Source organism: Dufourea novaeangliae, unplaced genomic scaffold (assembly GCF_001272555.1).
Source record: "Dufourea novaeangliae isolate 0120121106 unplaced genomic scaffold, ASM127255v1 scaffold125, whole genome shotgun sequence".
In the NCBI taxonomy this organism is placed as follows: domain Eukaryota; kingdom Metazoa; phylum Arthropoda; class Insecta; order Hymenoptera; family Halictidae; genus Dufourea; species Dufourea novaeangliae.
The window spans coordinates 4,928,171-4,944,938 of NW_015374020.1; the positions used below are offsets into that span (position 1 = coordinate 4,928,171).

The 16,768-nt window shown below is 31.7% G+C and overlaps 3 protein-coding genes across 5 annotated transcripts; all 3 read right to left on the reverse strand.

Annotated features, from left to right (window-relative positions):
- Window positions 1-599: 599 nt before the first annotated feature.
- On the reverse strand, window positions 600-2,632 carry LOC107189072 (protein-serine O-palmitoleoyltransferase porcupine). The gene is made up of 7 exons (XM_015577505.1): window positions 2,627-2,632; window positions 2,205-2,458; window positions 1,913-2,105; window positions 1,613-1,829; window positions 1,416-1,522; window positions 1,137-1,339; window positions 600-1,042 (listed from the first exon to the last, which is right to left on the reverse strand). The coding sequence occupies exons 2-7, from the start codon at window positions 2,428-2,430 to the stop codon at window positions 600-602; spliced, it is 1,389 nt and encodes a 462-aa protein (XP_015432991.1). The 5' UTR covers window positions 2,431-2,458; window positions 2,627-2,632.
- A 664-nt stretch (window positions 2,633-3,296) lies between these two features.
- Window positions 3,297-7,641, reverse strand: LOC107188961 (protein SON-like). The gene is made up of 12 exons (XM_015577365.1): window positions 7,273-7,641; window positions 6,851-7,186; window positions 6,024-6,714; window positions 5,780-5,931; window positions 5,560-5,705; window positions 5,368-5,476; window positions 5,120-5,286; window positions 4,950-5,060; window positions 4,764-4,877; window positions 3,693-3,921; window positions 3,506-3,621; window positions 3,297-3,437 (listed from the first exon to the last, which is right to left on the reverse strand). The coding sequence occupies exons 1-12, from the start codon at window positions 7,589-7,591 to the stop codon at window positions 3,297-3,299; spliced, it is 2,631 nt and encodes an 876-aa protein (XP_015432851.1). The 5' UTR covers window positions 7,592-7,641.
- Window positions 7,642-10,703: 3,062 nt separating this feature from the next.
- Window positions 10,704-15,842, reverse strand: LOC107188994 (death-associated inhibitor of apoptosis 1). Of its 3 annotated transcripts, none has more exons than XM_015577415.1 (3): window positions 15,651-15,842; window positions 11,428-12,329; window positions 10,704-11,348 (listed from the first exon to the last, which is right to left on the reverse strand). In XM_015577415.1, the coding sequence occupies exons 2-3, from the start codon at window positions 12,268-12,270 to the stop codon at window positions 10,968-10,970; spliced, it is 1,224 nt and encodes a 407-aa protein (XP_015432901.1). In that variant the 5' UTR covers window positions 12,271-12,329; window positions 15,651-15,842; the 3' UTR covers window positions 10,704-10,967. The 3 variants fall into 3 exon arrangements, with proteins under 3 accessions (XP_015432901.1, XP_015432902.1, XP_015432903.1); XM_015577416.1 differs by lacking the exon at window positions 15,651-15,842 and adding an exon at window positions 14,371-14,501; XM_015577417.1 differs by lacking the exon at window positions 15,651-15,842 and adding an exon at window positions 12,808-12,991.
- Between the last annotated feature and the right edge of the window lie 926 nt (window positions 15,843-16,768).

Here is a 16,768-nt window from a genome sequence, read left to right on the forward strand (position 1 = left end):
TTCATATATTTTGTAAAGAAAAATGTAAGAGGTCGATTTAGAAATACTTTGAATTGTATTATTATATATCAGATATATTATCAGAAACATAGTATTAGAATGCATTGATTTTCATTACAAAAGTATCTTTATTTGGTGTCATGATTATGTTAAAGTGTGGCATACGACATTAGATTGGTATTATAAAATATCAATGAAGTATTATTTAACAATCATGGTTCATAAACCTTCTTATAGCTATTAAATGCTACTTTTTTGTAATACGCTTTATACACACGTGCAAACATATTTTATGTTATGTTATACATCTAATAAAGACTATGTATTTTACTTACTTCTAGAATTTTATACACTGCTTTCCTACTCAATATGATTGCATGTAATGAAAAACAATTGTTTTTTCCTTCTTTTTATTTTCATAGCAAATGTTATAAAAAGTAGTCAAAAAGATAAGGTATCAGTACAAAAGTGTAAAGTTAAAGAGTTATATTACAACTTCTTTAAATAATTTAAAATTTTTCTAATACATTGTTCATTTAATACTGGTAGACATGAGCAAATAGTATAAGTCAATAAAAATTTAATTTGTATATTTGGTATTACCTAATTGAAAAATATATGCAATAAGTAGCAAACATTACCCAATGGCTAGCAAATCCTAATTGGTACCATTTTTCGATAGTGTGAATGTAACTGTATCCTGTATCTTGTAATTCAGATGTATCAAACATAAGACCTAGATAAGCTAAATGAAAAACTGATAGTCCAGAAAACATCATATTTGTAGGAAAAACCCACCAAGAATTATGAGTATTATAGGTGTGTGTACATTTATTCTTAGTACATTGCTTGGACGAGATACACGCATCGAAAATATTTGCAAGCATAGATCTGAGCTGGAATTCTATATATGTGTAAAATCCAAGGCTAAGTAAAACTGCTGCCAGCTGAAAATTTAACCCATGTAGAAGAGCGCTTGTTAAATATGTCATAGTTATAGCTCCAAATTTTCCTAAGTATTTGATACTGGGACGGAATATATCTAAAAATTTATACCGGTACTTCATTATTTAATATCCTCGATTTTACTAAAAAAAATTAATAGTATCTTAAGAACACTAAATGTATTTACATACATGTTTTCAACCAGAAGTGCATTGGTATATTCCAACAAATAACAACTTGTACAAGTGACCGTGGAAATTCTACTTTTAACGGCTTTACTATAGTAGTTAAAGTTTGTGGAAATCCCCCTATTAACAATGCAGTGGATGCAATATATGAGATGAAATAATGAGATGTTCTGAAAGACAGTGCATCCCTGTAAGCTAAAAGCCACCTAGAATAATAAATACAATTCAGTATCTATCATAGTAAAAAATACAAAAATTATCTTTAAAATGAGATTTACTAACTTCCAAGAGTTATCCATTACTATCCATTGTGTCCAGCAGTTTGACATAGTTAAAAACACAAACGATAAAAATGTACATTGAATAGCACACAGTATCCACCATTTATCCTACAATTAAAAATTTTTGGTATCTATATTCTTTTCTCATGTGCTTATAATCAAAGAATCTGACACATGACAGAAATAATTGTTTCATACCTGATGATTTATATAACGTGCTGAAATGTAATCTTTGAATGATATCCATGGACCAAAAAGACATGTCACACCACAAAAAGTATATCCCATATAACTATAAATGTTAGGTAAATTGTTTGAATCAATTTTATCTATTGCTACACTAATAGTTTTCATTGCCATGGTCATTACAACACTACGTATCTTATGCCAAACTACTGGGGGCATAGAAAATTCACTGAAAATCAAAAACAATAGCATAAAAATGTTGTACATCTACATTTACAGTTTTAGAAAGAAAACTGTACTTTAGTAACTTACCAATATACAATAATGAAAAGAGGTGGTAAAAATATTCCTACGCTTTTACAATAGTTTTTAGGTACATGTAAAGTGATATATGAAAATATACAAAGTACTAACAGTATATATAAACATTCTGTTACATAGTGATAGATATTATATATGCCAATCAACATTGACAATACATGGAAAACTTTATGGGATATATATTCTGTAATTTAAAATAAAGTAGATCATTTAATTGCATGTTTCATTAATACGTTTATATATATATATACATATATATATCGCATAGAAATATGTATCTTACGAGAACGAGCACATAATCGAAATAAAATCGTGGAAATAAGTAGCGGTAATATATATGATGCTGTATCGTAAACAGTGGGGCTGAGGCAATATTGATACAATTCTAACAATGTTTCTCTCTCAATATTTTCCTCGTAGTCGTATTCATAATCTGCATCTTGGAAATATTCGTGTCCAACAAAGTCACCCTCATCGTCGTAAAATATTGGAGCTTCTACATCGTCCATTACAGTATAAATCGTATAAATAACCAACCTGTCAATGTATATATAACAACATGGACGTTAGCATCTGCTTTTTCTCTAAAACTACTGCAGTACTGAAATTCATAATCTTTCTTAAAATTGTACATAAATAGAACAAAAAAATTGATTGAAACTATATTGAAAAATACAATTTATTTTAAGAAACTTGTATACCTACTTTGAAAGTAATTTAACCTAATAAGTAAATCTGTCTTCAATATTTTCAGTAAATAATTCTTATAGAAGTCGCCAATCCAATAAAGCATATTATAGGCATTAAAAGGAACATCAACATGTTAATAAAAGTTTTTCTTCAATGTTTTATGTTATACTATACTCAAAATGCATCTTTTGTATTAGGTTAATGTTACACATGCATGTGACAGTACATAATAAAAATAAAAGAGATAACACGATGGATATACATAATTTAATTTTATTTACACTATATCCATATATGCTTATTGCATGAGTAAAAATGAAATGCACTGGAATGGTAAACTTACAAATGATGCATGTACATAATGATATTAAAAAAATTAATTTATGTCCTTAACTTACAAACTTTATACATTGTTTTACAACTGTTTGTTATTCACAGAAAAGTAACTTTTGAAAACATTTCTAACACATTGACTACCATATAGAATTTCTGATAAAGTTTTTGTTGTTTTAATTTATTTATTACTTAAACATATCATACTTATTCGGTTTAACTTCCAATGTATATTTTAATATCTTGATATGTACATAAATCAAGATATTCAAAATTTTAAAATTATGTTAGGTAACATAATATATTGGCACTGTAGTCAATGTATTAACAAAGTTACAATGAACTAGGTTCTTCAAGATTCTGAAACAGATACAGAACTAGGCTCTGGTAATAATCCTAAAGTTTGTAAGCAAATCTGTGCTGCTTCTGCTTTCGCTTGTTTTTTGTTAGGACTTGCTACACTTGGCTTATATTCAATTCCATTAACTTTAACCTGGAACATAGTATTAGATATAAGGAATACATAAAAGTATTATATGAGGATATAAAAGATCACCATACTTTGAAAAGAAAATTCTTTCTGTGATCTGGTCCACATTCAAAACACAGTTCATAAACTGGAGCACCAAGTTTTCGTTTTGAACAGTATTCACCCAATAATGAGACTGGATGTTTGCCTGTAACATTGTTGTAAGTGTATCAAGTCCCACTAATTTATAAAATTGAGGAAGTTTTGTTTATTGTGTACCTTCTAATGTTTTAATCGCGGGTACTACTGGCTTTGTAGCTTTTCCTATTTTCTGTCCAATATCTTGCTCCGAAACAAGTCCTCTTTTATCCAATTTGACTTCGAGCTGCAAGGGCTCAAGAGTGCCTTCTTTATTTTTTCCCAAACCCTCCCCTGGTCGCCAACCCATCTTCTGCAGTAAAGCCATACCCATCCCACCCGAAACAGGTTGTGCTGATACTAATTGATCCTAAATATCATAGTAGATTAGGACATGATGAATGTCGCAATGCCAATTAAATTAATATACAAAAATGACAGCAATATGTAACAGAAAGTTTTTAAATAATCTTTGCCCGATCATAGTATTCCAATGTAGTAATTGACTGTATAAAATTCTAATACTTTTTCGGTGAGGATACTTACCACAGAAATTATAAATTTGACATCACGCCGCTGAAGTTGTTTCTTCTCTGATGTAGCTATGTGCCTGTAACAAACCCTCAGGTGGATGCAGACTAATGCTAAATATCCCAGCTTTATGAGAGAAAGATATAGTAAGACCCGATGAAATCCTATGATAGGAAGCTGATGATAATTAGCAATAATCTCACAAGAGCCCATTATAAATATAAATGTACTTTGCACAGTTATTGTTTCCATACACTGCTCATTTATCTTCACCAGTGGTACATGGTTTGGTCACACTACATGAAAAATGTTTAAAATAACGGTGCTCCTGTGTCCATGCAGGCACAGAGTCTACCTCTACAGAAGAAATAGTCTGTGCCTACATTACAGTTCCTATTAGATCAGCTTAAAATTGATCTGAATAGAAACTGTACCTGAAAACTTGTTACAGGCAATATCAGTCTCAGTCAATGAATTGTGAAAAAAAAAAAGAAGCGAAACTTGTGATATATTTAAGACATATGCGTTACCACATGTACCTGTATATTACAAATATAATTTTGTCATCTATCTGACATTTAAATATCTAATTGGATTAAGGATTGTTATAGCTTTGTATGATAAAATAAATATGGTCTGACAATCAATGAGACATAATTGAACTGCAAATAATACTGTTACCTTACGAGCCCAGGCTTGGTAACCTGATGTAAGTTCTGCAGGGGAGAGCACTTTGGCTCCTGTACTGCCAGTAAACTGACCCGGCATTTGTTTACTTTCAGCCCAAGTTCTCATCTACAATGTAACATATAAACGATATGTAATACTATCAATACGTTATATTGAATTCAGTATCCATGATGTTACCTCATTTTGTGCACGATACATTTCATTTTGAGCACATACATCATTTGGATTTTCCCTTAATTTTCTCATTGCTGCTAGTCTTTGAGATACTATCGAACCAATATCTATCGGCTATAAATATAATATAATTATAACATAATTCTAAGAACAATGTAATTTTTTATTCATACCTCGGTAGGTATGGGTTGAGGAAAAATAGTTGACTGCACTGGAGGTACAGGTGTAGGTGTAGGTATAGGCGAAGGCATTACGACAGGAGGTTTACTTGGTGCGGTAGCTGGTACAAATTGTTTCTTCGGTTCTGGTTTTTTGGGGGTAACTGGTACCCATTCGTTTTCTATATAATATTAAATATTGTGTAAAAGATCATATTGAAATAAATATTTTCATATACTTTAATTGTAATGGAAAATTTTACCACTTTTTCTATGATGTTGTCCACTTGATACAGGAAATTGTAAACGTAACTGATTCGATGACTCTACTGTTTTTTCTTGGAATGTTTTTGTTGGTAACTGCTTGGCATCCTAATGTGTAATGTTGTAATATTTACAAACAGACAAATATATCAAGATGGTAAAAAAAGACGTGTTAAATATATCAAATCTACCCGAATATTCATAATAATAGAATTAGGTCGTCCTTTAAGCAGGAAAGGATGATGAAAACCTTTCTCGGTATCACTTGCATCCTCTTCTGAAGAAATACTAGAAAGTTCACCTAATGCTTCAGACTTTGATAGCGATTTACAAAAATCTAAAATAAAAAAAATAGATTTCCTTAAAAATTGTTAAAAGGCTATATATTATACGGATAATAGGAATAACTACCCGTGAGTTCATCTACTGTTTTTCCACCTGCTTGTATTGCAGCAATTGCTTTGTCTTGTTGTGCCAATGGTAAAGCTCCTTGCTTAATCATATTTATGGCATTCCTTCTTGCAATTTCCAATAATTTCTTCTTATCAATTTCTATCCTCTCTCTTAAAAAATATAAGTTAAGTATATATGCATATATACACATATTACGAATATAATACAGGTTTGCATATTGATAAAAAGAAACCATACTAACTTTCGTTCTCTACTTCTACTTCTTCCACGTACATATTTGTCTCGGTTTCTATCATCGCTACGACTTCTGTGTCTTCGTTTTTCTCTACTTTTTATAGATTCTCGTCTATCGTTGCTACGACTTTTAGCATGCCTCTCTTTACTTTTATCTCTTCGTTTATCTCTTCCTCTGCTTCTACTTCTATGGAAGCTTGTGCGTGTTCGAGACTCGGAACGTTTTCTTTCATGTGTGTGGCAATTCTGGTTACGTTTACTATCTTTGTTTGTAGCGGATTTCTGATTATAGTTATACTCCTTTTCTTTGTATTCATTATCCATGTACAACTTTGATTTTTCTGGATCATCCGATTTTTTATCCATATTTTCAAGTCTTTTTTTCTCTTTTTCTCTCAATATTAATCTCAGGTCATTTCTCAAAGTTATTCCACCTTTTGCAAAATTTAACAATCTGTCCTCCATTTTTTCTAGATTTGGACTTAAAGTTGGTGACCTTATTGAATGACTCCGTATTGGACTAGGACTTAACGTTGGAGTTCTATTGTCTGTACTACTATCGGATAGTTCGCCATCTTCCATTCGAGCTGCTTTTTCCTTTACTTTGTTTTCTATCTCTTTTACTGTGTCATTATAAACTGCACTATTCTTGAGATCTTTAATTAAAATTTTTCCTTGTGCAGCTTGCTTTGGTTTCTCTGTACATGAAAAAGAAATATATAACAGTAATATCTTTTACTATGTTTAAAACAATGTGAGAATTATACATATACCTCAAACAAACTTCCTACAATCATTACTATTATTAATATAAAACTGTCAAACTATACAAACCCAGAAGTTTAGGTATCAGTGGCTCCTCAATTTCTTCTAGAATTTTTTTTGAAATTGGTGGTAATCGAGGACTCTCAGGACTGCTTATAAAAGTATTCTTTAATCCTGGTTCCTTTTTAATTGTTAATGTGTCCTCAAAATTTGTGACTGCAACTGTACCTTCTTTCTCTACTTCATTGTCTTTGTCTTTATTATGATTTTTTCCTTTTATGTCATCACAGGAACTATTTGACTTTGAAACCTTATTCTTTGGCTCATCAGAGTCTGATGATTTGTTTGAATCATTTTCATGTTTACGTTTTGTTTTCTTTTTATGCTTCTTCTTCTTCTTGGTACCTATTTATTACAAGAAAATAACTGTGCTTAAATATGCAGTAATAGACACCTATATACATTTATAATTGATAATATCTTACTATTACTTTCTAGGTCACTATTACTTTCAGAAGAATTGTGTTTTGATTTTTTTTTATGCTTTTTATCTTTATGCTTGTGTTTCTTTTTCGTCTTTTTCTTCTTAACCTGTGACTTCTTAAGTTTATCAACTTTGATACTCGCATTTGGAACTTGTTGATCAGTGTTCTCTGGCGATGCTACTTCTTCTTCAGCATCAAACGTGCTGAACAATTCTGTCAATATTTCATTCGATGATTTTTCTGGGAGTCCGGGTTCCGGTTTAATTTTTATTCTATCAACACCAACAGTAGTGATTAAATTCGCAATATCAAATAAGTCTCCCATTACTGATACTCGTTCATTATAATAACTTATGGAAGAAAGAAAATACAGAAACTAAGTTAAAACTTTTCTTGATGTCAGATTTTGACACTGTGCACGTTTAATCCATTTAATCGTGCTATTGTATCATCGTATCGAACCAACAGTCTGCAGTGGCCATATCGCCATTAATAGTATAATAATCAATCGCCATCGTAATATTCTATTTGACGTCAGCGACATCTGTTTTAGTAAATTATAAGGAAAAATGTATTCCTTTGCAATAAAAAATTAAGTATAAACTATGGACATTTAAATGTATTTCTTCTATGAAATGGTCTATTGGACTTAAAGTAGGAAAATTTGTTTAAAAAATTGCTACTTTTCATTTTACTGTATTTTGTCAGTGGGCACGTAACAAAAATACATATGAAAATCCAGTCTATGCACCGACGAGGTATGTACAAGAATAGACCTTTCATCTTATGGGAGTTGGTGGCCCACCTAAACTTAGTATCGATACCTTAAAAAACCTGTAATTTTAGTAACCTCTACGTTATGAGGACGGTAAATCTGGGTAAATCTACGGTGGATAGTGACACTAAAATGGAAATGGGGTAACGTAACCCCAGAAAAGTGGGCCGTAAAAATACATTGAATGAAATGTCTACTCCTATACTTCGTTTACGGTCTATGTATGAAATTCGAAGTTCCCATCTCATTTTTGATTTCATTATATCCTGCGTTTATATATTTATGTTACAATAAAATAAATAATAGGAAATAAACTACATATTTTATATCTTCTACGTTGCAAATAAAAAACTATATGAAATCGAAAACAGATATTAAGAACTGAATATTAACGGAAAGTATAGAATGTCATAGAGAACTTGATTATTGAGGCTTGAAACAAAAATTGTGGTGCTCCGGTTTTAAAAAAGATGCAATATCAAAGCTAAAATTTGCATCGTATGCTACAATGTTTACAGCGAGAAAAATTCCTGTGTAACTAATAATCTCGTGTAAATTTTAAAACATAAATTACAATTATTCATGAAAATCTGATTTTTCTTTTACTTTACCTAAGCTTGTACTTTTTAAGGGATTATGCAACTATAATCGCAAATACATATTATCTTTTATTGTAATTATCACAAAAAAATTATATTTTCATTTGTATTCCTCTGTATTCTATCGTGGTTTTCGCGACATGTTACGATTTTGATCATAATAGATTTTTAACGTTGTACACATATTATGAGTATACGCAAAATGTACAGATATTAATATACTTTTGTCAGTTGGTAGTAAAAGTAACTCAACTGAAAATAGAATCAAGTCTGTGTGTGTGTGTTTAAAATATACAGGAAATTATGATAAATACGAGCTAATAATGGAAATGTGCGAATGATTCCAAGTGCAATAAAAGATAGATTACATAAAATTTAATAATTCTACAAGACTATGATTTTCATGAAATAAACAATGAAATGTGTTGTCTATTTAATATTCCGCTTCATTTTTCAAAGAAGTACATAATAATAACATGGATTAAAAATTTCCAAAATATTGATAAAGACCTTGTACTCGTTATTTGTAATGCTGATCTTAAACAACGAAATAATTTACTACATTATAAAAACAACGTCTAAGTTCTTTTGAATCCACTAAGCTGCTTATTTTACTGATAGAGCTTAAAACAGTAATTTCAAATTTCGCTATGTGTAAATAGATGTAACGATTACAGATGTAGTCATTACATAATGAATATACGTTTTTGTTGAACACTATATTCCCCCCTTATAATTTGGACATTTTAACAGATAAATTAACGCAATGTTTGAATCATTTGCAAATACAATAACTGGCAAATAGGCAAAATTGTAATGGGATACATCCTACTTTATTTGGGATCACACGTATTGTATTTGATTTAGGATACTTTGTGCTGTATAAGTAAAGTTCAAATGAAGGAATTCAGTTATTAATGTATTCCATTTTTCATTAATGTAATGTACAACCATGCTAATCATAGCCTAAAGCAGGTGGCTAGAAAGTTTCCAGCATTATTAGTCATTAATTGAATGTGCCTATCCTTTCTGTTGATTTGTTATTTATTAAAATGAATAACTGTTCCCTGCTTATAATCATATTGTATACACAATATATATACACATCGGTTTCGTAATATCACCAATTTTCTTAAATCAGAAAAGCGCTAAAGTTCTCCATTGTGTGGAATATATGAACATTACAACACCCTAGATTAGTTAAGTCGAATAATTATATGTTTGTATGCAGCTTGTGATTTAGATATTCACAATTACTTTTGCTTAAATATTCTCAAAGATATTTTACTACAAAAGTGATCACATTTGAGATGTTGTAGTAAAATGCATGAAAATAAAATACACGATAATATTAGACGAAACTAAACTAGGGTAACTAAGTGAATATTAGTTTTATTAGTATTGCAATAAATTTAAAGATGAACATTCTTTCCATTAGATTTCTATAATTTATAGTTTTAAATCTCTACTCATTTTCGTCATTATTTAATATTAATGACTAGACTTCATGTTATGTTGCTATTTGTACTTTTTTGTGTCAAGCACATTTACTCTGTTGTCCTTCCGATTAGTTCAAAGATGCGGATAACACAAATTTGTGAATGTGCAAATAGCAACATTCAGTTGCAGGTACAGCTTATTACGTTTCAGACAAAATTAATCTGAAAACTTTTTTCGAAAACCAGTATGAGCAAGTATCTCACGACTCCTCTACTCATGATATGTTGTGCATTTGTAAGAATACTTAAATACATTTATGTCGTTTGTTGTAATACTGATCATACATGGACAAATTTTCGAACACGAAGGAAATTCTTTAACTTCGTTACAATCATGAAATACTAGGTGTAACAATAAAGTTTCAAGAATAATTCATTTAAAAACTTTATTTTAAAAATTAAACAGATGTGAGGCTATCCTCTTCAAAGTAGCCCTCTTGAAAATAAGAAATTTTAAAGACGAAAAAATTTATAGTCTCAAAGGGACTGCTTCGAAGGCAACAGCCTCACATCTGTTTAATTTTCAAAATAACATTCCTAAATGAATTATTTTTATACCTCGTACATTTTATTGTGTTATTTGTTGCATTAGAATAAATCTCTCTTTATCTATCTTTCCTGTATCAACGATTTAAACATTATACAAAGCCTTAAAAAATTGTAGAATTCTTATAGCTTGTACCCGCAGACCGGTATGCTACATGAGTCATGTCATTTAGTGCAGTTTGCGATAGATTATCGCTACCAGTCATGGATGATCGAGTATAAAATACTATAAAAGAAATCAGATGTAGGATGTAATCATTGCCTATCACAAGCTATGGAATACTATGAGAAGAAGGCTCGTACGGTCATAGTAACAGGTTCTCTGCATACTGCACAAGTTGTCATACCAGGAGCACATTTAACACACGCAACTATATGTCCACACGGTAAAAATACCACTCCTAATTCTCCGTTGTAACAAATTTTGCACATCCTTGCATCATCTATAGGTTTATTATTTTGTGTCTTTGCATTTGACAAATCTTCTGTGCTGCTTTTTACAGATTCTGTATTACTTCCAACACATTCTATCCCACTATCCTGAGAACCAATATTTTGAGAACTTGGACCAGGATTACTTTCCGCTTCTTCCTTCTTCTCTGGTTCCATTAATACAGGTTGAACTTTCTTAATGAAACTCGGTAAATTCATTTGCATTGTTTCCTAAAAACAAATAGAACACACATTAGTATATAATTCGTGTTTATACAGAGGATATAAAATTTTTAATTTTTATACGTACTTCTTTTGACGGTGGGGATATATGTTGACCTGTTACTTTATTCACATAATCTTGACCCTTAACCATCAGCAGATAATAGCACTTAGAGAACCATTTTGCGTGTTGCTCCCAAGGATCATCTTCAGGTTCCCAATCTTTCAAACCACCTCCACAATGATAACAAAGAGTTTGATCACCTTTTCCAGTATAATAAAAGCCAGCATCTGCTAACTGTTCTTTTGTCTGTGGCATAAATTTTGGCCATGTTTCAAACGTATGTAGTCTAGCATCATAACTGGCATATTCAGAATGTACTGGTCCTTTTGGCTTTCCCAAGCCTAAACAACTCAGTTTTGCTGTACTAGGCAATTGTAATTCCGATGAAAAATTAATATTGTCAGGACCAGATGTGGGTCTATATTCAACACCATAAGGTCCACATACATCTCTACTTCTTGGCCTTGGTGGTAAAACTGTACTAGGATCTGCTCCAATTGGGACATTACCACAGTTCATTTTACGAATAAATCTACATCTTGCCGACCAGCGTTGATGATCGACCATAGGATTATCACCTTCTACCCACTGGCATATTTCTACATAGCATTCAAAACATCTTACTTTATCACCTTCACCAGTATAATAAAATCCAGCAGCTGCAAGTTTGGCAGGTTCAATATATGACACAGGCCAGTTTTCAAAACTCTGTAGTCTAGCTAGTTCAAAGCGATAATCAACATTGTCCACTTCATCGCTTAGGTCGAGAGGTGTTATAGGTGTCTGTGATGTTAAATGTGGATTTGCTGAAGGTTTGATATTTGAATCACTTCCCAACTCTCTTTGACGCTTAAGAATACCAGTCATCTTGTTTAAGTATAGTTATGAGTAATATTTTGGGAAGGTTCTCTCCAACTAGATCAAACCTGTTAAGGACATTTAATTAAATAAATCAAATGACCAGCAATTGTAATAAAATTATCTATAAAAACTATCATTTACGACAATTTTAATTATTGTCATTAGAATTCCGATAATGGTGATTTATGGTGTACTTAAAAAAAATATCATTTCATTTAAAAATTACTTCTTTACGTAGGAGAAATATTGACCAATTGAGTTGGTGGATCGGGATTCGAACTCGTAACATCTTTTACTCGGGAAATGACTAAGTATTAAGTATATTTGTTGAGATGCTACTTTGAGCTTATAGTGTTCTTAGTATCGATTCGTTGCGTTGTTATACTTTATTGAGGTGCTACTCTGAGCTTATATTTACTTTGCCAAACTACGCTATTTGGATCGTCGGCAATTCTTAATCTAATTTATATAATGTAAACGAAGATGGCTGCCTCACTCTACGCTATATATTTATGATGAAATTAGGTGACATATGGAACCTACAAATCAAACGAAGAACAGTGTCGAAGGACGACTGATTGTGCTGCTACACATTTATGGTATACGTGCACTAAAAGGCAAGATGAGAATAGCAGACTTCAGCAAGTGGGAGTTGCTAGTATGGGTAGCAACCCGTTATGATTCGTGAATGACGGAGTATCGTTGATTTTTCACACAACTTCGTACGTCGAAATAACACAGCCTACATATCGCACACAAACAAGAACTTCCGAGAACAGGCTCGGCTCTCCCTTGGTTCTCTCGAAGGCACACATAGATGCGCACACAACGACGACAGCTGTACTACAGAGTCCGCTGTTTACCGTCCTGTGCAACGTTGCCGGTTCTATAGCCCGTATTTTAATTTTTCTTCTTGCATTACACCACTGCGAGCTTGTGGGAATGAAATGTATCGACAAGGGCGTAACAACTTCTGTTTACGCTTTTTAACGTTACAATTTTACCATAATCAATTTTGTGAGTTTATCACTATTTTCAAATTATTTATACAATTATACAAGGTTGAGCAACTAAGAGCTTTACTTTATGAATCTCAGAAAGAATTAAAATTGTAATAATAATTACAAGTCTGTTCAATTTAGGTACACAAACAGCTGAAATATTTTTTGCCTTTGCACTATTTGAGGTACAAGCACTTTACTTCTACTTTACTAAGTACGTTCTGATACTATCGAGATAACTCAGTTCACACAGGGCGCTAAACCGGTTTGTTACGGGTCTGCGCTGGAAATGTACAGTGAATTCCTTTCTTCCCCCTTCCGGAGCACATACTTTTGTAATCGTCTATTCATGTGAAACGAAACTACAAATTAATCATACCTACGAATCCTGGAGTTATCGCGATACTACACGATAAGATAAGCGTAGATCTATGATTAATTTGAAAATTTAATTCGAATGTAATGCTTCAATGAAATAACGTATCTTGTACTTTTTATACTACGTTATGCTTCCATCAACACGCGCATTTACGATTTTTCCGTATTTGACAAACTATAATCTCTGTTTTTATATGAAGATATGAAGCGTTTTTTATCGAAAACGCAAAAGATCGACATTCATCTCTGTACTAGACATTTTCAAAATATACGAAATCAACATATTTTGTAGATATTTTTGTTGTATTCGTGACAAGTCAACGGTGAAATAAAATCTTCAGTTTTTCTTAGAACTTTCACATCGGAGTAATTCGTTAGGTTTGGCAACATCGTGGTCAAGAGGAGGAAGCAAGCATACAACGGAAGTTGGTATGCGAGTAACAAATGAAACTGATGAATTCTTTGTACGACGAGGAAAAAGTTTATTGTCCTAAGTATTTTTTATCGTTAGATTATTGAAAAAGTCAATTAAAATGTTTCCATTTCTACGTAATCCGGAATTTCTTGAACTCGTGTAAAACAAATCATCGTTCACACTCAAAAAAACTTTTATGCTTAATCTTATTTTCCATCAGATAAAATTCTCAGACTGATTTTTCTTTTCATCAAGATAAAATACTGTACATAACACGCATAGTTAGTAAAATATATTATAAACATAGCGTACCGATATTAAAAATAACTGTGAAGTCCTCCTGAAGGCACATGCACTTTGTTCTTGTGATTAATTCTTCAGTTAATTAGTGAATACTGTATTATTTTCTTTCCACGAAGCTTTATTTTGTTCGTTAAACAGATTATTAGTTGAATATTTTTTAAAAGTGAACCACCCTGTTTGCCTTTCACTAATAATCGAGGTAAAGAATTGAAGAATAAAGTTACAACACGCACAATTTGTTAGAACGAAACTACAGTCTTGTAGAAAATAACATTTCGATGACACTTGAGATGAGAACTAAAACGAAAACGCGAGTAGTCTTGAAGAGTGGTCTACCGTTGGTTTTTGATGACGATGATCGAAATAACACCAACAGCAATGGCTACGACTAGGCTCTCGTTCTCCGTCGGTGCCAGTTCGAGCCGTTCGAGGAAGAGTCCCCACTCGAGTTCGACCGACAAAGCCATAAAGTTTACGCAGCGACAATTGCGTTTCTCTCTCTTTATATATATATACACATTTTTTCACCTATACGTGTAGTTTAATGCGTAAATTTCACACAAATCTTTATATTTTTCGAGTTTTATAAGAAAATATACTATTTCATAAAATCAATATATTTCATTCACGTACGTGTCGTGACTTAACATATGTATATATATACATATATCTATTTAAACGATTTCCTGCGTTTTTCCTCTATGTTTGTATTATGGCTTAACATCAAAACTTCTCAACTTAAAAGGAAAAAAGAAAGGAAAATACGTTATAGAATGGCAAAAACACATCAATGCACGTTTCAAATACATTTACTCATCAACTATATATGTATTCAATCGTTGACACGTGGAATTCGGCACGTATCAAGTTTTATACGAAAGAATATTTTTACGTCGAAGGAATTCTAATTATTTATCTCTGTAAGTTGATTTCGTATATCTTTGAACAATTTTAGTACACGCAATCAATTCCTAGAATGGATCTACTTATAAGATTACCGCTTGCCAGGTCATGCAGTGTTTTAACAATGAGTCAGTTGTAAGAATACAATGTCGTTGTATTGTTTTGCATAAATAGAATTCATTTAACAATAGAAAAGGTTTTTATATTTTATTACTTGTATGTGAAGTAATATTACATGACAATGTAATTCTTTTTTATACTAATAATGATTTTATAATATCACATCAACATTAGATAAGTATTCAATAATATATTTCTTTTGTTATGAAATTGTAACTGCGGTTAAAATAATTGCTGTAGTTTGAATTTATTTAACTCACGCTTACCTTCCGAAAATTTTAGTCTGCAAAACTTTTTTTTTTTTTACGTGAGCGAAACACTACATAACACCCAGATCCCACCCGGCTACAACCCTGTTAACAACACGGAATCCTATAAACAACTAAAATCAACTAAAATATTGCCGTCACGACAATCCATAACTAACTGTTTCGCGCATACCAAATCGCCGCGAGCGCCACCACTTCCACTGTACTATTCACTGCATCGCCTACCCGCGCCATCGCTGTTCATATACACAGTGTAACACTAATATGAATGCATAGCATAAGAAAGTATTTCACGATTACATGTTGTCAATGATTTAGAAGCTACTCATCCGTTATATACGCTTTGAATGGTTCGCTGGCGTTTTACTTTTCGGTAGAGGGCACGCGGCGTGAAAATACAGCCAATTAGAGACAACCTGCGCAGAACGAACGAAAACTTGTCCCATAGCAGTTATGGACTCTCGTGACGGTCAACAATAACAATAGATAGAAGCTGCAATGACGTTATATCTTAAGGATGACACATAGCTGGGGTTATCTTCAACACTATCTTATTTTCAGTATTCTATAGTTCTGTTCTTATTAATCTTATAAATTACGCAGTGTCATTGAAATTTAAGGTAAATGTTGCTTAGCATTAAACAACAATACCTATTTCAAGCAATAAACTTTATACCTTTGTAAATACGTCTGTATTTTTATATGAAAAAATTTGTAATATTCCACAATAATGCAGATCTGTACAAATCACGAAATTGGTTAAAAGTGTAAAGAATTTTTTACTTCAGTATGTATTAACAGTGCTTATAATTATATACACCCCCTCAATGTCAATCTCATAATCTTAATTTATATACTTCTTCGATAACATTATCAATTATATTCAAATGTCATTTACTGTTTTATTTTACGAATAAAAATGATTTAAGTAACGATAATCATTACTTTGAAAACTGTACAAAGAAATAAGTTTACACATATTATACATTCCAACATTTCAAATTATAAAATTTGAATAAATAAATATAATAGTCTATTAACTAACATTTTGTACATGGACTTAGTTTACGATAAAAATATGCGAACCGTAGCTTGAATTTTTTGCCGACACATTT

Bases quoted from the DNA above. Each gene is read 5' to 3' on its own strand.
- LOC107189072 (XM_015577505.1), bottom strand. From the start codon at position 2,430: ATGGACGATGTAGAAGCTCCAATATTTTACGACGATGAGGGTGACTTT. The intron at 1,830-1,912 runs GTAAGTTACTAA...TTTGATTTTCAG, and splicing joins CTTTTCATTATTGTATATTG to TGAATTTTCTATGCCCCCAG. The intron at 1,523-1,612 runs GTATGAAACAAT...TTTTAATTGTAG, and splicing joins CACGTTATATAAATCATCAG to GATAAATGGTGGATACTGTG.
- LOC107188961 (XM_015577365.1), bottom strand. From the start codon at position 7,591: ATGGGAGACTTATTTGATATTGCGAATTTAATCACTACTGTTGGTGTT. The intron at 5,061-5,119 runs GTATGAATAAAA...TTATATTTATAG, and splicing joins CTCAACCCATACCTACCGAG to CCGATAGATATTGGTTCGAT. The intron at 4,878-4,949 runs GTAACATCATGG...GTTACATTGTAG, and splicing joins TGTATCGTGCACAAAATGAG to ATGAGAACTTGGGCTGAAAG.
- LOC107188994 (XM_015577415.1), bottom strand. From the start codon at position 12,270: ATGACTGGTATTCTTAAGCGTCAAAGAGAGTTGGGAAGTGATTCAAAT. The intron at 11,349-11,427 runs GTACGTATAAAA...ATTTGTTTTTAG, and splicing joins TATCCCCACCGTCAAAAGAA to GAAACAATGCAAATGAATTT.